At 36.7% G+C, this 24,004-nt stretch overlaps 1 protein-coding gene across 1 annotated transcript in view; it reads right to left on the reverse strand.

The window, feature by feature from the left end:
• CNTNAP5 (contactin associated protein family member 5) overlaps nt 1-24,004 on the reverse strand; it is an 828,648-nt gene that overhangs the window by 153,346 nt on the left and 651,298 nt on the right. The window contains exon 14 of the mRNA XM_045066473.1: nt 7,521-7,677. Coding sequence (XP_044922408.1) covers nt 7,521-7,677 — 157 coding nt within the window. The remainder of the gene's footprint in view (nt 1-7,520; nt 7,678-24,004) is intronic.

A 24,004-nucleotide genomic window follows, 5' to 3' on the forward strand; every position in this document is an offset into this window, starting at 1 on the left:
CAAAGACTCATTGCATTTTTAAGTATAATTATAATATGTTGTTACACAATAATAGTACACATCAAAATGTTATATAAAATGTACTATGTAAATGGAAATTCTTAATCTTTTTTTATCATTGTGTTTAATTAGCTAACATATAGTACATCATTAGTTTTGATGTAGTGTTCAACAATTCATTAGTTGTGTATATTGCTCAGTGTTCATCATATGTGCCCTCCTAAATACTCATTACCTGGTTATAACATTCCCTTAGCCCCCTTTTTTCTGTAACCCTCAGTTTGTTTCTCAGAGTCCAGAGTCTCTCATGGTTTGTCTTCCACTCTGATTCCTTCCCATTCATTTCCCCCACCCTTCCCTTGTGTTCCTCTGCACTGTTCCTTTTGTTCCACATATGAGTCTTTAAAGGCAAGGGAAACAAAAGTAAAAATGAACTTTTGGGACTTCATCAAGATAAAAAGCTTCTGAACAGGAAAGGAAAGAATCAACAAAACTAAGAGGCAACCCACAGAATGAGAAAAGATATTTGCAAATGACATTATAGGTAAAGGGCTAGTATGCAAGATCTATAAAGAACTTACCAAACTCAACACTCAAAAAAACAAAAAACCCAGTCAAGAAATGGGCAGAAGATATAAACAAATACTTCTCTAAAGAAGACATACAGATGGCTAACAGACACATGGAAACCTGTTTATCATTAGAAAACTCTTATTAATCTTGATATTTACTTCAAGTTCTATTTCTGATATTCAAAACTTTGTAACTACCCAAGTAATTTGATTCCATAGACAATTTAGACATAGTATATTTGTAAAGCTTGACAGAGAACTAATGTGATAAAAATCTCTGTCTACATCTTTGTTTCTTATAAGTAGTAAAAGGAGCATTTTATAGTTATGTTTTGTTTTCTAGAACCCACAAGTCTTAAATTCCTTATATTGAGTATTTTCCCAATAGATGTTAGGATGGTGTCATCACTGAATTGAAACAAACAAATAATTTTAAAAGAAAATCCTAAATGTTATTTTTAGTAAAATATCAACTATTTCACTCCATCTAGAATTCTATAAAATAATGATGTAATATATTGGTTTTGAATAATCAACCTCTGATATAAGTTTTTCCCCATTTTTGTATTGTTTCTTTTTTTCTTGTTATGCAATACCTTCAATTATCTCCAGTATGATACACCATAAAACATTCTGCCTAAAAACAGTCCAGTGTCTAGTCATGGGATACTTAGTGTAAACAAGCCAAAACCAAGTTGCCCCAGGACATACATTTTAAGTGGAAATGTAACAAATGGAACAGCAGACTATAACTAGCAAGTGATGGAGATATTTGGCCAGGGAGAGAGTATCTGGAGAAAGGAAACACCATGTATTCATTATCTCATTCATTCTCTCAGCAGTTAGTACATGAAGGACCTGCCATGTGGCATGCATACTTCTCTCTAACACAAGGTTCAGGTCCTGATTCTATTGCTGGATGCATGTGGAAATTCACTGAAGAGTTAGAATCTAGATAAAACTTTCATAATTAAGGCCTGCTAGGAACAAAACACTTCCAAAACTTAACAGGGCTTGGAACTGCTCATAAGCAGATTCATGAATAATAAAATTCAACCAGCAGAGGTTATAACTAACTAACTCATTCACTAACTAACTAACTAACTAAATAAATAAAAATGCAGATCCTTAGTATGTTCTGAAGTGATCCTTTCCTTTGTTTCAGGATTGAGGATTCCCGCCCCATCTTAGGACACTAACAAGGATGAAGCACTCTCACTGCAGCAAGCCTGGGAACCTCAGGAATCGAAGTCTGAAGAAAGATCTAAGAAATCAAAGAACAGCCTATGTGAGCAAACTCTAAACCCATTGGATGTATCCAGCATCTTCCTCCTAAGGGCAACTGTCTCAATAAATCTCATGTGAATGGCATGAAGGATCTTCATGAAGGTCAGGGATAAGACATGTATTTACCAAAGAGAAAAGTTGAAGGCAAGTGTATAAAATGATAGCCTTGGGGAGGGGTCATATGTGTGTCTCAGTTAGTGAAGTGTCTGACTCTTGATTTCGGCTCAGGTCATGATCTCAGGGTTGTGTAATTGAGCACTACATCTCATCGGGGCATGCTCTGTGGGGAGTCTGCTTGAAATTCTCTCCCTTTGCCCTTCCCCCTGCTTGTGCTCTCACTCTCAAAATAAATAATAAATAAATCTTGGGGGAAAAAAAGATAAATTTTGGAGCAGAGGGGCCATTTCCAACTATGCTTTGATAGTCAGAAGGAAAATGAATGTGCAGTGGGAAGTTGAGGCTAAACTTTGGGTAAATGTTTCTTGAGTGGTTATAAAAGATGGGTAAGAGCTAACAATGAAATAAAGATCAGTTAATCCTGGAATGACCATAGCCTGACCTTCGAAAAGTAAAAATATGTCTAATAGAAGTCATTCAATTGTTCATTCATGGATGTGACACCATTTATTAAATAATTTCTCTGTGGTAGAGAGGCAGAATCAATGGCTAAAGAGTAGTTTGAAGCTTCAGGATTCCATATCCAAAAAAAAAAAAAAAAACTAAAAATAGCCTACATTTTTTTTTAAGAAACAGAATAATAGCTTCCCTTTTTTGGATGACCAGATGACCAGAATTTAAAGCTTACATCATTTTCTCTTCCAGTCTTATACCATATTACTTTATATAAGGGTGTATTAAGGAACAAGCGGCAAAGAACAAAGTTACTGAAAATCAAATAAAAATATCTTCACTTCCTTATGACTAAATTTTAAAAGATGTTTCACTGTTAAGCAATAGAGCTTTGTCTCAGTTCTGCTTGGTTGTCTGGCTGAAAGAAGTCCTCATTAGGACCAGAGGCCACCACAAAGAGGCGCACTTCGAAAGATCTCCCAGCCTCCTCCAACTTGCTGCCAGAACCAGCCTTTGGATCTGTCTACATAGATGACAGTTTCCCACCCTACAGAACCCCATATCCTATACTGTCTGTCTCTATCCTAGAGCTATCCCCAGTGTCCTTTGCTATTCTCCAGTCTATCAGTCTGAAGTAATGGGGTCAGAAAACACCCAACTGGCAGGATTTCTATATGTTGAACCATCAGATTGAAGACAAGTTCCTTTGCAAACAATCATTGACTGTAAAACTGTTACTCATTTCAAGTTTTCTCATTTTATTTCCGAACCCTCTGGAGATGTCAGCTCAGTAGTATACTTGATTTCCAATGCCTACCTGACACTTCCTTTACTCTTAAGAAGTCACACTTTTTGTGTTCATCAAGTTCTTCTTTCCCCTCCATCCACCTCCATCTTCTGAGCTGACTCACTTTCCCTCTCACCCACCCCATAATCATTTTCCTCATTTACTTGGTCTTATTGAAATCTATAGCACAAATTTATTCAGTTACAGAGGTTGATTAAAACAGAATAAACTATTGTCAATTGCCAGAGGCTGAGAGGATGGCTAAGCTTCTCCTGAGCAGCCTGATTCAGCACAAAGAAACCCAGAGGCTACCATGATGTGATTGTAGAAGCCCTGGGAGAGGTCTCTCTGGCATCCTCACCCACTGTCATAACTCAGAATCTCAACTCGGTGGCTCCTTCCATGGAGTCACCAAGAACATCCTGGGATTCAGCAGAATCCTACTCTGCCCCCTTAGTCACATGGCCTTAACTAAGCCACCTACCATGCCAGATCCTCAGTTTCCTTTTCTGGGGAAAAGAGACGATAAGCCCTATCTCAAGGGTGGTGGGATGATGCTATGAGGTGTAGTATATAAAATGCCAAGAACACTTTGGTATATGATAGGTGATATTTTTTAGCGACAATACTACCTAGGAGTTGTAATATATCAAACTACTATCTGCTAGATGCTCTACTAGCCCAAATCAGTTTTCTGATCAATTTTACCAAGAGCATATGGTTTCACTTATTTGTAGAACATAAGGAATAGCATGGGGGACATAAGGAGAAGGAAGGGGGAAATGAAGGAGGGGAAATCAGAGGGGGAGAAGAACCATGAGAGACTGTGGACTCTAAGAAACAAACTGAGGGTTTTTGGGGGGGGGGTGTTAGGTGAGCCTGATGGTAGGTATTAAGGAGGGCACATATTTTATGGCGCATTGGGTGTTATACGCAAACAATGAATCTTGGGACACTACATCAGAAACTAATGATTACTATATGGTGACTATCATAACATAATAATAACAAAAAATTATCAAGAGCAGAAACTTGAGGGAATTTTACAAGGTAAATATATTTGAGTTTTCTGAGGAGCACATAGAAATAGCAGAGATATTAGCAGATATTAGCATGCTCGACTGAAACACAAACTTGAAATGTGTGGAATGCCCGCTTGACCACGTGCAAGCTTAGGAGAGTGTGCTTGGGAGAATAAAAGAGGAAAAAGACTATTTCACAACTGTGTAAGCTTCTGTACTTTCCCCTTCTACAGTAAATAATAGACCTAAATAGATAGGTAATGAATGCATTTCCACAAGACTCTGCCAGGTGTCCTGGTGCAAAGGATATTCTGTGTTCACAGTCTTGTCACAGACAAAGGGATTTCACTATTAGTTCACATACAAGGAGCTTCTTGATCTGGATTTGGTCTTCTTTCCTGTCTTCCTCTCCTGTAAATTCCCCACCTGACGATGGGGCAATAATCACAACAGATTGTTCTGGGGAAGTAGCGATTTCTATATTTCACATTTTCCTGTCTGAGCATGTGGAGGTTCCGCCCTACTATACTACACTAAATGGAAGTTCCGCCTAACTATACTACACTAACTTCAGCTAGCTTTCTCTGGTTCTTTGAAACCTAACTGCCACATCCCAGTCTATATCCACCATAGTTCTGGGCATATCTACACTTATCTTTATTACCAAATTCATTACACAGTACATTTATTGCTAACTAATTCTTTTCCTTCTCACTGTTCTGTGAGTTCCGCAAAGGCAGAAATTGTAATGCCCTTGACCTTCTCTGCACCAAAGACTGCTTGACTGGCAAAGACCATGCATGCAGTAAGCCAATGATACATGAGTAAATATCAGATGGAATGGTAAGTACAGTTGATTCTATAACAAAGTATTTTTCAGATTCATGTATACCAACCTGTGACTGTCCTGATACAAATGAGTGCAATTCAGAAGAGTTAAATCTCAGCTTCTGCTCCTTCATAAGAATGACACAAGGAACTCCCTGACCTCATCTGACTTTTGCCCTGAGATGTTCAACATGTTATTTGAGTCACAGTGAAGTAGGAATCTTTACAAAAGGAAGTTCAGATCATTTCTCTTGATCCTAGTTATGTGGATTGTTGAACAACATTTATATCTAAAATTAAATGTTGCTACCCCTAATAGAGGTCACTTGCCACAGAAAGTAGAAAATAATAGAGCTTTTCCCCGACTGTAAAGGAACTAGAAAGGGTTATGAAATATGCAATGACCTCTATGTTGATAGAGGTATGATGGCACCAGAGTTGACAGAAAGGACATTTTGAAACACTCCTCTGAGTACAGCCTAGATGACAAAGTTAAGTCAACATATAAAGGGGTCAGAGTAAGTAAGATAGTGAGTAGTTCAATGGAAGAAGAGGCTGGATTCTGAGTAAAAGAGATGGCCAGTGGGAAGTCTCAGAAGAGACATTGTGGAAGCTCATCAGAGTGGTGGCTTATTTTCCACTTTTAAGTATTGTGATGTCATTTTCTTTCACTGCCCCTAATTGCCCAATAAATTAAGGCTAGCCCTGGCTGGTTGTTCCCTAGCAAAGAAACGCACTGAGGCAGTGTTCAGTATGGAAAGGGCCACACCATAGTAAATAAAACAGTGAGCAAAAATCAAGAATTCAGCCAAAAGGGAATGAAGATAATCAGGAGAAACACTTCCCCTTCCCTTTATATTCTACTGCCCCATATCAACTTCCCTGATTATACTTAATGAAATAAAGTTGTTTCCATTCAGGTCTATACGTAGATACATTTCTGATATCAAGCATAGAGAAGGGGATTTAATGAATTCACAAAATGAGCTAATCTAAGCTACTGGTTGCAGATCATTTTGAATATGTTTTCTCAGCAACAAAATCATTTAACTTCCCCACACACATCTCTCAAGCTTGCCGGAGACATTTTGTGATCACCCTTCCTCCTTAAAATTTTTCTAAATTCACGTATTTAGCTAACTGCCACTGAGTTTCTACTGTAAAAGGAATAGATCTTGAGGAATATAACATTAAAAAAGACATGGTCTCCATTCAAAATATGAGTTATATTTGCACTCCTCCATGATGTTTTGAGAGAAGGCTCTGCAGGGTAAAGTGGGGGTCCGAGGAATGGAGAAGCCCAAACTAAGTCTAGTTGACTTTGTTTGATTTTACTCATAGTAAGATTTTCAGGTTAGAAGAAAGCATCCAGGTATCTTGTCTCAGGGCCCTAGAAGCCCTATAGCATTCTGAAGAGGTGGCCCATTTAGCAGAACCCAGGGGAGGCAAGTGTTTGCTCTTTTCTGATTGAACTGAGAGTTTGACTCTACCTTAAACTTCATCAAACAGTCCCTGCTCTTATCAATTTACACAGTGAAGAAGAAGTAGTTAAAAGGAAATCAGGTGGGTTGAGAGCAACTTGACATAGGAATTTTTCATTATAATTGAGCAGAATTTTATGAAGCAAGCAAAATTACAAAACCAAAACTAAAGAATGCCTTAAATTTAGTGAAAACAAAAGCAGGTTTAGAAATGTTCTATGCCTATTTTCATAATACAGTAAAACAAACAAACAAAAAAAACAGGCAGTTCACCTCGAGGACAAAAGCAAAGTAGATGTTATGGATTTGAGAACCAAAAACTAAGCTTCATTTTACAAAAGCAACATGATATGGGAGAACAAGAATGACCTGGTCCCTGCCGTTACTGAGTTCAAATTCTGGATCTGTCACTTAATACATGTGTACAACCTTGGGAAAATTATTTAACTTCTCTATAAACTGTATTTCTCAATCTTAAGATGCAAAGGTGGGAAAATTATATGGACTTAATAAGGGTTTTTTGTGATTAAGTAGATGCTCAATAAATATATATTTCTTTGCTATATTTCTATTCTATGATAAGGTAGGCTGGCTACTGACACATCATTGGGAAAATATGGTCTGTATAATTGCACATCCTTATCTCCCACACTCTATCCCAGAACATATAGTCCACACATTATAGAAACATTGGATAAGTCACAAAGCTTAGTATTACATTTCATTCTGTTGTACAAAATGGAATGTTCAGACTATAAGGAGGTGATGATGTGACAATGTGTTTTATTTTGCAAGCCTCAGTGAAAGTCCTAAAAGTACTACACCTGGCAATTCTCAAAGTTAAAAACAATCACAAACAGGGATACCTAGTTTATATCGAATTTCTCAACATGTCTTTTTCTCTTGGGGGAAATTTTGTGCATCAATTAAAGTGGTTCCCCCACAACTGCAGAAAGATCATAATCCCAATTACCATTCATCCTTGTCAGCATCACAGTTGCAGAAGTGTTCAATGTCCAGGCAACTCTCATCCAGGCCACATTCACACTGCTGAACCCCAGGTGGGGCACCTCCCCAGTAAGGGTGCCTTTCATTGGACCGCCCAATCCACCAGGTAAATGGTGTTCCATCTGAAAGACAAGATAGTTTGCAGAGGGTGTCAAAAACTTACATGGAAATGTCTTCAATAATAAATGCACTACTGGGTATTTACCCCAAAGATACTGATGTAGTGAAAAGAAGGATCATATGTATCCCAATATTCATAGCAGCAATGGCCACAGTTGCCAAACTGTGGAAAGAACCAAGATGCCCTGCAATGGATGAATGCATAAAGAATATATGGTCTGTATATATGATGGGATATTATTCCTCCATCAGAAAGGATGAATACCCAACTTTTGCATCAACATGGATGGGACTGAAGGAGATTATTCTGAGTAAAATAAGTCAAGCAGAGAGAGCCAATTATCATATGGTTTTGCTTACTTGTGGAGCATAAGAGATAACATAAGTGAGATGGGGGAAATCGAAGGGGGAGAAAAACCATGAGAGACTGTGGACTCTGAGAAACAAACTAAGGGTTTTGGGGGTGGGGTTGTGTGAGCCTGGTGGTGGGTATTAAAGAGGGCATGTATTAACAGAGCACTGGGTGTGGTGCATAAACAATGAGTTTTGGAACACTGAAAAGAATTAAATTAATTTTCAAAAAAGAAAAATACATATTTACACATATTACATATACATAATATATATATGCATATCTGTATATATCCTCCCTTTCTCATTTCCTCTCTTCTTTTCTTCCTTCCTTTTTTTCTTTCTTTCTTTCCTCCTTCCTCTCTTTCCCTCTGTCATCCTGTATATGGATCTATATGTATCTGTACATGTATACAAAACTCTCTATATGTATACACACACACACACACATATATCCACATATACATCTATATCTATATCTGTATCTATAGATATAATCAGATACAGACATAAAAACACTTTCATGAAAAGTATTCACATAGTAGGACGAGGATCAATCACAATGTTCAGGCAGGGTCACAAACTCAAATCAGTTATCCTAGTTGAGTAAACTGGGCTAAATTGCAGACCAAATATTTTTAAGATACAGATACAGAAATTAATTTCATTATAAAACTATTAAAGGAAAAGCAACAGCATGAGGGCCAAGACTGACCTGACATTAGTTCTCAGTTTCTGATAGTCTCTGAGGACAAGTGGAGACTACGGTGGAGGAATAGTGTTGGAACCCTGGATTACCACAGCTTCTACTTTGTTTAAAGATAAGTTATACTCCACAAATAAGTGAAACCATATGATAATTGACTCTCTCTGCTTGACTTATTTCACTCAGCATAATCTCCTCCAGTTCCATAGGGAGTTAGAGAGGAGAGGGAGGTTGGGGGAAATTGGAAGGGGAGGTGAATCATGAGAGACTATGGACTCTGAAAAACAATCTGAGGGTTTGGAAGGGGCGGGGGGTGGGAGGTTGGGGTACCAGGTGGTGGGTATTATAGAGGGCACGGATTGCATGAAGCACTGGGTGGGGTGAAAAAATAATGAATACTGTTATGCTGAAAATAAATAAATTTAATTTAAAAAAATAAAGAGAAGTTATATATTTCAAATTCAAAGATTTGAAGGAAAAAGAATAAAACCTGTTGACGATCAATACTGCCAGGGCCAAATAATTCCTTCTGAAGGTATATTTAACCCATACAGAGTTGGTATATAAACTGATTTCTGGTTTCTGTAGTTGAGAGAAAACTACTTTGGAGTCTTGTGTTTATCAATTTCTTTCTTCCTTTTGGTTTGTTTGTTTGTTTGTTTTGTTCAAAGCTTAGTTTAGTAAAATCTGTTGGAGTTTTCTTTTATGATTGGGAATATTTCAGTAGATTAAAATTATTACTCAGAAGATGATAGTGTATCCAAGCAACGGGTTGTAGGGAGAGATGGAGGTGTTATACATCATCAGGCTGCATGGAGTTAGGTCCAGGTCCCTTTGGAAATTGCTGTTTTGTTTATTTTTGGCATACAACAGGCACTTAACATGCGATTACTAAAAAATGAAAAAAAAAGCTTAATAGGGATCATTTTTAACGATGCACCATTTTAAAATGGAACAATGCTTGTCTGATGATGTTACTAGGTTGGAATTTTGCCAAGTCAAGATTTAATTGTGCATACAACTCCTGATTTGCAAACACATAATTTACAAATTATTTGTGTATGCACAGATAGCAACAACTTTCTCTGGATTGCTCTCTGTGCTAATATACTTATGAAAGTCACTGAGGCAAGTAGGAAGAGAAATGACAAATGAAACAGTAGGTCATAACGAAAAGTTCAGGAAGATACTGTGAAAAGCAAAAGTATCTTAGAGTTACTGAGTTCGAAGGAGGACAGCTTGAAGGACCATACAAAACCCAAAATAACACACCTGATTCTGCCTAAAATGTTCCAAGCTCCCTTATTATCTTTTAAGCTAGAATTCCAGTTGACAGTATTTGTTTACCAGACCCTTCTTTTTAAATACTAATTCTCAATGGTTTAAGTCCATTTTCCCTATAAATCATGGAACAGTAGTTCAAATGAATTGTTTTACTTCTAAATTCTAGCTTAGATAAGCCACTCAAGTGGCCTAGAGAGCTGGTGGGTTTATTTAGGGCAGAGGGCACTACTTTTGGGAATGGAGTAAATTTAGGTAGATTTTCCAAGTGTTTGAGTCCAGGGAACACAACAGTAAAACATTTTAAATGTGAATATATTTACCAATGTTGGGTCTGGGTCCAAAACATGAGAAGAAATCTCCCCAACTCTACATCTTTCTGGCACTGCCCAGGATTCTTCCCCATAACATTAGTTCAGATCAAATAATAATGTTCAATACCATCATGAATTATTTTTGCTTATGAGCTAAACCAAGTTTGTAATCATACTAATAGCATCATTACTAATGGTATGATTTCCGAACAACCAATTTGCGTACAGCTTCTGGAATCTGTGTTGCTTTCTAGGAATTTTACAAATTCTCATTTGGTATCTTAAGCCTCTAGAAGTTTCACAGCAACTTGAGGCTTTGCTTTGTTTCAAATCCATCATTGTCTTACAGAACTGAGGCTTGGGGTCCCCTTTTCATGTCTAGAGATTAGTATAAAGGTTTTAAATTATGTTAACTGAATGCATGTCAATGAGTAAGAAGAAAGAAAGGAAAAAGAGTAGAAAAATACATGTACACACACAGATATTTGAAAGCAGGAGAATCATTGCTAAATTTTCCTCTCAGATGTCCCATTTTTATGTTTGTTTTCCTCTAGAGCATAACGAACAAGGAAGCCAAAGATCAAAAAGGATAGGACTTGCCCTGATTCATGACTCTAATGATATAGTCAGGTAGGGAATCTATACCTTAGGTTCACATTTCAGCCACTGGAGAAATTGAATTTATTTTCTCCTGACCAGGTGTTTAAAAAAAGTAAAGTCACAAAACACAATTATACAGATATAGACATATCTCAATATGCATTCATTCACCAAATATTTACTGAAGATCTATAATATTCCAGGAACTATTCTAGGTAGCTGGAATAAATCAGTTTAAGACAAAGCAAACCAACAAAGAAAGAAAACATGTCCCAAAAGCTTGCATTGTAATTATAGGAAACAGACAATAATAGTAATTAAATAATTTCTTATTATTTATTTATTTGAGAGAGAAAGAGAGTGACAGAGAGAGGAGATGGAAAGGAGCAGAGAGAGGGACAGAATCTTAAGCAGGCCCCATGCCCAGTACAGAGTCTGATACAGGGTTTGATCTCACAACCCTATGATCATAACCTGAACCAAAATTAAGAGTTGGATGCAAAAGTGACTTTTGTTTTGTTTGTTTGTTTGAGGCACCCACACACCCCAATAACAATTTCACATTTAAAAAGGAAGAAGAGGTATGGAAACAATACAGCAGACCGAGGTAAGGTAGACTGCAAGGAAGTGTGGGCTGCAGTTTTAGAATGGTCAGGATAAAAACTGATGAAAAAATAATTAAAATATTGAGTAAAATTTCAGGGCAGGAACAAGTGACTCAATGGCTGGCTATCTGGAGGATAACACAGCAAACAAAGGAAACATTCAGTATAAAGAATCAGGAAGTATAGGATCAATGTAAAATAAAGGGATTTCCTAAAATCTATCAGCTGGTTCTCAAACCATTATTTTTAAAATTTTGAGGAAACTCTAACTGGACTGTCCAATTAAAAAAAAAAGTAGCAGAAAACAGGCAAAATAGAACATGTATTAAATTAGATTATTGGCTACAAACTAAGAATTCACTCTGATAGTTCCAAGGCAAAGGGTATAATTAAGAAGATATCAGGCTGCCACAGAACCATGACCCGGGAAGAAATGGGCTTTTGGCTAATGGGCTTACCATGTTGCTCACTGGCCTGCGAAGGGAACTCTGCCTGGCTCACTAGCCTTGAAAGTCAAATACTGGAGACCTACCCAGCCAAAGATGTCATGCTGCCAGTGCCACAACCACTCCTCTACAGGTCAATAGGGTCAATAGGCGTCATCCCCCCAAAGACAGAAGTTACTGTGGCCAATGATCCTAACTCTCAGAATAGAAGCTCCATGAAGAGCCTGCTTCCCAGTGCTCACCTCCAGTAAGAGCTGCATACAGGTGTCTCATTAGGGAAGCAGAGGTGACATGCTTGCATCCCAGCTGCCAAGGAGACTGGGCATGTATATTCTGACTTGCTGCAGAGACAGGACTCACAAGGCAAATTTTCATTAACACAGAAATAACACAAAAGTTATGGGGCAGGTATGAATAAGACAAATGGCGGGACACCTGGGTGGCTCAGTTGGTTAAATATCTGCCTTCAGCTTCAGTCATGAATCCAGGGTCCTGCATTGGGCTACTTGATCATCAGGGAGCCTGCTTCTCTCTCTTTCTCTCTCTGCCTGCCACTCCCCCTGTTTGTGTTCTCTCTCTCTCTGACAAAATAATAATAAGAAGAGGAAGAAGAAGAATGCAAATGGCATCCTGGAGGTAAAGACACACTTAATATCACTTCATGGATCAGAACTCTAAACTGTTGGGGCAGGGTTTATGCACCCCAGAAAAGAAGGTCTGCATAATGCTTTGTGCTTCTAAAGCCTGAGGCTACAGGATTTTAGGGGTCAGACTCCTATCAAAGAAGCAGTGTTTAAATGCACTGCCCCTCTTACAGCAGACTTCCACAAGAAAACCTAAGAGAAGAATGTGGGATGTGGCCCATATATACAATTGAATATTACTCAGCCATCAGAAAGTATGAATACTTAACTTTTGCATCAACATGGATGAGACTGGAGGAGATTTTGCTGAGTGAAATAAGTCAAGCAGAAAAAGTCAATTATCGTATGGTTTCACTTCTGCTTGTAATATAAGGAATAGCATGGAGGACATTAGGAGAAGGAAGGGAAAAATGAAGGGGAGGGTGGTTGGATGGGGAGATGAACCATGAGAGACTGAGGATTCCAAGAAACAAACTGAGGGTTTTAGAGGGGAAGGGAGTGGGGGAATGGGTGAACCCAGTGATGGGTATTAAGGAGGGCATGTATTGTATGGAGCACTGGATGCTATATCTAAACAATGAATCTTAAAACACTACATCAAAAACTAATGATGTACTTTATGGTGAGTAACATAACACAATTAAAAAAAAAAAAAAAAAAGAATATTGGGAGGACCCGATCCCTCTGGAGTATGGCACCACCAGGACCTCAACAGTAGACACAGAGGCCTCAGAGAGGTGGTGAGGTCCTCTATATGCAAGGTTTAGAAAAAAAATCACTGAGAAATTGCATTCATTTGCATTACTTCTATGCATTTGGAATTATTATTGTTGTTATGTATCCTCATGCACACAACAAAGTCTAGGAAAATTCATCATATATATACATTTTTTTTAAAAGAATCTTCTCAGAATGTTTTTTGTTGAAACACTTTTTCATCTTTTTTTTTTTTTTTAAGATTTAATTTATGTATTTGATGGAGAGAGATCACAAGCAGACAGAGAGAGAGGGGAAGCAGGCTCCCTGCTGAGCAGAGAGCCCAGTGCAGGGCTTGATCCCAGGACCCTGAGATCATGACCTGAGCCAAAGGCAGAGGCTTAACCCACTGAGCCACCAGGCACCCCCATCATATATATATTGAACAAAAAAACCCTCCTAAGAAAGTTAATGGCTTAGAGTGAATGACCTCAGTGTGTGGTGGTATGTAACCACAAAAGGTGCTTTTTATTAATATCAAATAGAATATCACCAGACCAAGATCAATCATTTGTCATGAGGCTTATAAAGGTGACAATAGGAAACATTACTGAGCATGTGCTAAGTTACAGGCAGTATTCTGATGTGCTCTACACATATCAACCCATTTCATCATCACTGCTATCCTAGGAGGTGGGTATTACCCTTCACTTCACAGGTGAAGGGAGTGAGGCAGAGAAGGTTTAAAATACCCTCTTGGGGCCATACAATTAGAAAGTTCAGAGTCAGAACCTGAATCCAAGTATTCTTGCCCAAGAGTCCATGGATTTAATCCCTGTTATGCTACCGTGCTCTGACATGTTGGGAAATAATACATGGTTAAAAAATTTAGGGCCCCCAAATCCCAAAAAGACTAAATAAAAAAATAAACAAAACAAAACACAAACACAAAACTTGGGCCTTTCAACAAAATACATATGGGTAGATTTAAGTGATAGCTAAGAAAATTGCCAGTCATGGGTAATCTCTCATAATCACTAAAATAAAGACAACACATTCCTAAATATATCTAACTACTACTCACTCATAGACACTAATAATGCCACAGCAGAATCTAATGTTAGCATTGCTTGCTAGAACTTTCCAGGATGACCCCACCACGAATTTCTGCAAGACAGCCACAAGTATACTTGGTTTGGCTAAAGACTGCACACATACTAAGAGGCACAATTTATGCCCTGTAGCTGGACTGCTTTTCAAAAGCTCTGTACCTTTCTGAGTTTCTCAGTTTTCTTTTATACTTTTCTTTTTTTAAACATCCATTTCTTAGAACTGGAATTGTTTCCCAAAAACTGGCTAGGGTGTTTGACAAATAAGTTAAAATAGAAAATCGTGCAGACCATCATGTAACTTACTTGACATATTAGACCATGCAGGGTATGTAGACTTAGGTTTGTCCGTACTTTCTTGGGGATACTTAGAGTCACAGGAGCTTCATGTTCGTCAGTCACAATGGGATGTAAAGTACACACAGACATTTCTACATGAGCCCAAGGATAGAGACAAGCCTTAGAGTCTTGGACTTCATTCCTTCCCTAATTAAAAAAAGGAAGACAGGGCAGGGATGAAGTCCAAGACTCTACAGCTTGTCTCTATCCTTGGGCTCATGTAGAAATGTCTGTGTGTACTTTACATCCCATTGAAATTGACTAACACAAAGCTCCTATTACTCTAATTATCAAGAAGGTATTGCAACATAAACTTGGAAAATAATTCTCACAATTGAGTCCAAAGAAGGTGGAAATGTACTGCATATTGTATATTATAGAATGTTTTATAAAGGGAATTTCAGCTTGGAGAGGGTGTGTGTGTGTGTGTGTGTGTGATACACACATACAGATTGAAAGACAGACAGTGAAGTAAGAGGATTCAGATGAAGAAAAATCCTTATCCTCACTTTTGACCTCAGAAATTAAGCCCATATTAATTCCTTTCCAAACAGCATCAGAAAAATATATATGAATTTAAAGCATTATAGAAGGTCAAACTATGAGTTTTGATAATTAGTGCATAAGTACAGGTTTCCTCCAGTGAGACATTTTATATGATATACACAGAGACAGAGCTTAAGGACAGAAAAATCATAATAAGTTTAAAAGAACACCTAAGCAGAAAACCAAGCTGTATATGTTTAATTTCACATTATGATTTTCCTAATGTCAGAAATTTAAAACAGATCATGATGCAGGTTACCTGCACCCTTTTACGGCTTAATCACTGAGTTTTTGAACAGAATTCAAATTGGAGATCCTTCCTTAATCTTGCAATTGCTTAAATTAAAGTCTTGATAACTGAGAACACAATAAACACAATAGCTTCCCAGTGATAACTACAGCCACAGCCAAGAGAATTTGGCGGTTGCCACCAGTAGAAACACTCCAAACACAATTCCAAACAAACTCAGCATGAAGCTGGAAAGTTCTGTAAATATACAGAGACAGTGCTACCATTTTGAACTGTTGTCACTGTTTTTATTTTTTTTTCCTCATTTTATTTCTAAGTTTACAAGTAGTATGCTCATAGCCATAAATTCTGGTAAGCTCATTGTGCCAACAGAAAGACTTCCAGTGTTCATTTCTTTTACAGCTTCAAAAATGTCCACACTGATCAGTAAACATATGTTATAGTGGTTTGATGGTAAATATCTCTGTCTCCTTGATGTTAGATTTGCTCTTGCTACATTGGCCCATTGAATGTGAAGAGAAATGGCAGTGTGTCCATTCAGAGTCTACACCTTGAGTTATGGATGTTTCCACTTTCCTCTGAGGATCTTCTCTGACATAACCATAAGAACATGTCAAGGGAGTAACAGACTGTCCAGCTTGGACCTCAGGATGAGACACATGAAGCACAGTTGTCACTTCTGATGCACAAACGTGTGAGCTGAGAATAAGCACTGAGTGCTGTATTCCAGTAAGCTTTGGCACCTGGCTGGATAACATTATTGTGACAATAACTGATAATACAAATTAGATAAAAACCACATAAACATATTCTGTAGGGCTTATAAAGAACTAAATAGAAAGGTCAATGGCTCTGCTTTCAAAGGATTTACAATTCGGTTAGAAACATAAAAAAAGAGAAATATAGGTGGATGAGGAAAATATAAAGAAACATCAATCCTCTTTTGGCCCAAGTAATTGTCTATCTTCTGGCCCATATATGTAAACAGTTGTAGCAGGCACTTGAGTGGTTGCTCTGGGAGTCATTCCTAATCCTCTTCTGCAGTTGCCTTTCTTGCCTTTCCACATACGTTTAGTTGAGCCCAGTCTGGGTTCACTCTGAGCCTGTCTTAACTCAGGGACCATTATTTAAAGTGGAACCTTGACTCTCCCACCTACCTTTGTTCCCTTCAGATATGGTGCTTAGATCTTCCTACATTTCAGATAACAGTTTTTTCCAATGGTAATAGTCCCCATTCATCCTTCCTAGGCTCAATGCCTCACACCCCTGCATTTGGTTAGAAATTGTGCATAAGACTCTGGAGGAATCATACAAGTGTCTGATCACTAGACGGTCACCTGGCACAGCTTCCACTAATAGAATAACATGAGACATATATATATATATATATATATATATATAATATATATATTAAATATATAGAATAAGACATATATTTAATATATACTAAATATATAAAATAATGTAAGACATATATATTTAAATATATATTTAAATATATACACACATATATTTAAATATATGTGTGTGTGTATATATACACACACACTAATAGAATAACGTAAGACTTATATATATTTAAGTCTTACGTTATTCTATTAGTGTATATATACACACACATATATAAATTAATATATATAAATTAAATACTATATATAATATATAAATTTAATATATATATTAAATACTATATATAATATATATTAAATACATAAATAAATATATATATACACATGCATACATATATGTATATAAATAGATACATATCTCATACATATATCTATGATTTATAAAATAATGTAATTAAATACAATGTGTATGTATATATCCATATACATTAGTGTGTGTCTATTAGTGTGTATATATAGTATGCATATTAGTGTGACATGTGTGTGTGTACATACGTACATAATCACCTCAATTATTTCTTCATTCTACACTATATGAAGATCATGGTGTGTAACCCAGTGATATAATTTTAACAGACTATCACTACCCCATAGGAGCTCATAACATTTAGGGGAAGAAGGACTTATACACAGCTGGGAGAAATGAAAGTTAGAATGAGATTAGGGCCAAAATAGAGCAGTTAATAAAAGTCTAGGGAAGCCCAGAATAAGAAACTATAAATTTTGTCTCAGGAGTCCTGAGAAAGGTTTCATGGAAATGGTTTAATTTCATGGAAATCGTGACATTTGATTAGAGGCTTGGCATTGAGGGGGATGGTGCCACTGGGAAGAGTCTGTGCAGGTATGAGACACTAAAGGGGACCCAAAATTCACTACAGCATCCTTAGAGGAAGAAACGGTCTGAAGTAATAAGACTTCTGCATATACTAAAGATAAGCTATTTCACTGACTGTAGTTGAGCATGTGGGCTTGAAAAATAAGAGGGAGAGAAAGAATCAACCCAAGTTGAAAGGGCAAATAATTACAGGTGATTGCACCAAAATGGTTCCTTGTATGATCAAAATACAAATCATCAAACACTGGTTTAGGAAAGAAGACTCTGACCATGAAACAAAGCATTTTATATAATCTTTCTAAGTAGAATATCATTTCTGAGAAAACATTTAGTTAGAAAGAAAAACAACCTCATCCATATCAGAAAATAATGGTAGACATTCATCAAAGTCAATCTTGGTCTTACCACTTGCTGGTCAGGATCATTAAATCAGACCATATGTCTAATAGTGTGATTAAGAGCTACTCAGTGACATTAGGAATTAACATTTTTATAATGTTGTTCAATGGTCTCTTCTCCCTGCCTATTTAATTGAAGTGAGCACAAAAGGGAGGGGCAGAAAAGATTAATGATACTGTCCTCTCAAAACAAATGACAAAATTCACTTTGATGGGGTTATTTAAAGCAAGACTAGACAAATCTCTCCAGAATGGGTCACAGGAATTCTTTCCTCATTAGGCAAAGAGATAGACAAAATGAATAACTTAAATAATTCTATTTACACTGTTTATGTTTCACAAGAGAATATAATAATACTTTGCATTCAGCAGTATATTTCATTTTAAGAGCTGTAATGAAGAGGATTTGCAAGGTTCAATGACTTGCTCCGAATCACAAGGTAACTGAGGGCAGACCTGGGCTCATAGCTCTGGGTCTCTAAGACCCACCACTGCAGGGCTCATATTTGGAACACTTACCTTCACAAAGGCTCACAGACCTTTTTACTTTTTTTTAAATCTATTTATTTATTTATTTATTTAATAGGCATGTATTTTTATCCCCAGGGGTATAGGTCTGTGAATCGCCAGGTTTACACACTTCACAGCACTCACCAAAGCACATACCCTCCCCAATGTCTATAACCCCACCCCCCCTTCTCCCAACCCCCCTCCCCCAGCAACCCTCAGTTTGTTTTGTAAGATTAAGAGTCACTTATGGTTTGTCTCCCTCCCAATCCCATCTTGTTTCATTGATTCTTCTTCTACCCACTTTTTAATGTGCCAAAAACATGTAGAGATATGACCCGTGTAGGGAAAATGACCAACTATGATAAATACGTGGGAACCATTAATAAAATAAGATCTTTGGTTTAACACACCATTCCTCTGATAGGATAAACTTGAGAGTAGTAATTTCAGATGCTGGGTGAGAAAGATAGCAGAGGATTTCCCTGTCCATATCAAACCGTAATGTGAGAAGAAAGAAACTGTTATTGTGTGAAGCCCCAAGGCATAGGTTAACCTATACTGATTAATATAGTAATAATTAATTAATTAATAATAATAATAATGGATAAGACACAGAGTTAGAAAAGTAAAACACCTAATGTCTGTACACAGTCATAGAAAGAGAGAATTGCAAAAATCTGGGGACCAAAGCTAATGCACCTACTTAATACTAGCAATCCTAATTTAAAACATCCAGGGTTTACTGAGCATTTAAAATATTTCAGGCAGTTTTATGCACTTTTTATAACCTAGTTTATTCAATCTCCACAACAACTCTATGAGGTAAATTATTCTATCCCACTTTACAGATGAAGAAACAAATGCATTACCTGGAGGAGACATTATACATCCAAGGTCACTCAGCAAATGATAGCTCCCGGCCAAAGCCACAGAGACTTATTGCAGGTGATTGCAACAGACTCAAAGGTAAAATCTCGGCCTCCCCTATTGTTCTATTCCCTAAAATTTATTCTAATAACAGAAAATTAGGATATTTAAAATATATATTAGATGATTGATCTCTCCTCTTAAAATCCTTCCATATTATCCCACTATAAGAATAAATACTATAAGAATAAATAAATAATGTTAGGCAACATGTGGAGTGTCAACAGGAAAAAACAAACAAACAAACAAAAATAAAACGGGCTAGTATTTAGTAGAAAGCATGGTTTTAGAAGAAAACTCTGAGGTCATTCTTGTTTCAAATACATCTGCCATTTTGGCTTTCCAATCATTGAAATCAAATGGTATCACTGCACATTAGTCTTCAAAATAAGGTTTACATAACTTATTTCATTCAATGCCCACTCCCCCATTTCTGTGAAGATTTTTATTCTCATTTCACAAATAAACTGAAGGTAATAAAAGATTAGTAATTTTCCCAAGATCACATGGTTAGGAAGATGTGAATTTAGACCTTAAGTCTCCAAATACCAATACCATTTTTATTATATCAAATGGAACCCAGTCCTATAATGGTAGAAATGAAAGGGTATTATAGATCTTCACAACAATTGATCTTGAGTCAAAATTATGAGTATACATCAAGTAAATATTTTATTGGTGAAACTGGAGGGCTTTTTATTGAGTTTGTATCTTCAATTCTCTTCAGATATTCCAAACTATCTTATCTTCCTAACTGTATTGGTATATCTTTGATTTATCTAATGGTCAATCAATGAAACAAGCAAAATCTGAAAAAATAAATATTAATTACCATTATTTATCAGAAAGCCAGTTTGCCTGGACCTCTATCACTGGTCAACAGCTACATGAAGAGTGAGAGGGTAATCATATAAACAGGAACCAATTGGACTTTCTCTCTAGAAATAGATCAGTATTTCTCAAAGTGTACTATTATTCTGACTATAATCAGAATGATTTGATGTTCTCATAAGAACAAGTGTTCTTTGTATTTTCCCAGGGAATTGAGTCCAAGATTCTCTGTTTCTATCAGACCCCAAAATTTTTTCACACAGAAATTTTAAAACCATTGGTGAGATGGTTTGAACCTCATTCAAGATGTTCAGATGTTATCCTCCTTTTATTTTTAAAGAATTCTTGTTGAATGACACTATAGATTGCTAAGTACTAGTGAGCGCCTCCGTTTTGGATTGAATTCCATTACCAAAATACAGACATGAAGTTTTACCAGTTCCAGCTAAAGAAAAAAAAAATGATAGAAGGAGATAAATAAAATACATACTAAAAATTAAGTTTAACTTTAACTGAGAAAAGGTCACTGAAATATATATTAACTAGTTTCTTCTCTTTTGTTTGGTTTAATATAAATACAGTTAATATACATTTGATGATGCCAATCTTCCATAATTCCCTAGAAGATTCACCAGAGAACCAGAGAAGTGTCTGCCACAGTTATCCATTCCACTTCAGTCATTTTATTTAGCAAACTCTGTTCCATACTTTGGGAAGATTAGGGAGGACCAATTCACCTTCTCTTAGTTTTCTTCTACTCTGGCTCAAAAAACAAAGCAAAACAGAACAAAAATTTACTACCTTCCCTCTCGTAGGTCAAATGGCTCTCCCGTGCCCACTTTTAATTTGCTTCAACAGGAAGATGATGAGAGTTCTCACCTATCCATTCTGTTCCTTCAACTGTCTGCTCATTAGTCCATCTTCTCATACATCCATTTAGCTGTTCTTACCAATATTTTTCCCATGCACAACCCTTTGGTGGGCCTCACACTTGGAGATATGGAGAAATTTTCCTTGTCCTTCTTCATAGACATTTCATCTATTACTTATCACAAAGGTCTAAAAAGCCTAGATTCCCAACCCTGTATTCTTTCCTGAGTTGTTTGGTGGACTCAACTGTTTCATCAGTATTTTCCACTGCTTCCTCACAGAGTCTGAAAATTATTTATTACTCATTGTCCTACAGGAATGTATATAAAATATACACAGAGAGGTCTTCACACATACCTCACAAATAGCTCTTAGTCTTGTATTAAATAAGGCACTCGATAAACCAGTAATTGTGTGTTGAAATATTAAGGGAGTAAATGTTGCATTGCTAATCAAAACGCCATTGTGATCATTCATGTTAATAGATCACCTCTAAGTGATTGTTACCATTTATGAAGACACCAACTAACCCCACTGTGGCTTATACTATGAATGTTTCCATCCGTACTGTAAATTCCTTTTGCTGATGGCACATTTTCTGGGGCTTTTTTGTTGAAAACCATGTAGGATGAGGATGTTTATGTAAGACAATCCTGTCCTTTAATCAGCTACTACAGATTCAACTGTAAGTTACAGAACATTAGAGAGAAACACTCCCACACACCCATGCCCTCTTTGCCTGAGTGGTCAGTTTAATTTCTTCTTTCCTCTTCTCCAATCCTCCTTTTCCATTTCATTCTTTCTCTCTTCTCCCCTCTCCCTCCACCTCTGTCTCTCTCCCCTCCTCCTTCCCTCTCTTTTCTTTCTCTCTCTCATTTCATCATTTCTCCTTCCCACCTCTCTCTTATATCCCCCACTCCAGAGTCATTTTTACTTTTTTTGCCCCTTCTCTCCCCAATCCCTTTTTTGAGCAACTACCAAAGATAATTCTTAACTTCTTCTTTCTTAAATACATAAACACAATCACACATATAAGAATTGCCCACAATTCTGTCTATAATATTCTATCACTGTTGTTTAATAGACATTACCTGATTATGATAAGAAAAAAAAAAAAGACAAGGCAGGAAAAAGGAAAAAAAAGGAAAGAAAAAAGGAAGAGCTAGCTGGAACCCTTTATGCAAATCCCTGCATGAATCAAGTTTTCTTTCAAATTATAACAGGTGAACAAATTCATGAAGGAGAGCATGAAGGAGATAACGTGAGTTTGCTTTTCATAGTTCCTGCTAATGAACAAACAAAAATCCGCTCTTCGTTCATTTCTGTCCTTAAAACATAGCCGATGGCTGTAAGTCTAATATTCATTAGAGACCTGAACAAGGCACAGACAGAAAGTTGATGGGGCCCACAGATCACGCCCACCAGGCAGTGCTAGAAACAGTGCAAAGCAGCAACATAAGAAGAATGGACACAGAGCAGCTCTTCTAATGAATAAAATATGAAGAGCTCTGCAATTACGCAGACCAGAAAGAAGTGGCCAGAGGATCATCAGCATAATGATAGCAATAAAAATAGGATTTCATGCCTGTATCTCCTATTTCACATCCCAAATCTGAATAATATTTATTAACCACTCTCCTGCTTATGGTTATTTGCAGGGTACATAACAAAAAATAAAACAAGGCTATGAGTTTCCTGCCTTCAAGGATTTTCTGTTCCATGATAGACCACAAAGGTCATTTAATTATTCTAAAAGATAGTCTACAAACAGAAAATACATGAAAGTGGTAATTTTGGTTTCTGAGAAGAAATATGCCATTTAAAAGAGTACTCTATATTTGAAAAAATTTAGACAAAATGACCAGTTGAAAAAACTGATTAGCTGTGTATGTTGATACAAACTAATTTTCTAAATAAAAAAGTTAGAACATTGGCTAGTGACTTAAAATATACTATCACTATGTTTCTAAATCACAAAAGGTGCAGCAAAAAAAAAAAAAAAATGAGGTTGCAGACATGGTCAGTAATCTACCTAAGGGTAGGGATGATTAGTAATCAATAGACACCCAGTTTTTATTAGACTCTCAATAATTCATTAAATGACCACAAGTATATATATTTGTAGATATATGTCCATGTACACACACATGCACACACACACACACACACACACACAGTCTAGTGTAAAGCACAAAACACCACCCTATTTGAAAAGTGTAACAGTACAAATGCTTTTCATGATAAGTTCAATATAACTTCTGAAAAGATGAATAATTAAGATTTGAGAAAGTATCATTATCAAGAAATTTTTAACTATAGTTTTCACAGACAGGTATATATTTTATCAAACAACATAATGCTGGGATTCATTTTCTAATAAGTCATTTTGTTGCTATCAGAAGGAAAGATAAGTGATGAGAATATAACATGATACACTACATCTACCACTCAGCCCTAATGCTGGCAAACCCAGTCCTTGTCTCCATCAGGATATACCATTAACAGAGACTGCCTTCTAGGGTCTCAGTCAATAGAAACAAGTCAATTAAAGGCCCTTTCAGTTGATAGAGACAGCTAATGCATTGTTGGCTACTCTTAGAAGTCTAGAATCAAATTGGAAAAATGAGCACATTAATCAAGGGGAAATATACCTCTGAGGATT

This window comes from Mustela putorius, unplaced genomic scaffold (genome assembly GCF_011764305.1).
Source record: "Mustela putorius furo isolate JIRA1106 unplaced genomic scaffold, ASM1176430v1.1 tig00003867_pilon_pilon_pilon, whole genome shotgun sequence".
NCBI lineage: Eukaryota > Metazoa > Chordata > Mammalia > Carnivora > Mustelidae > Mustela > Mustela putorius.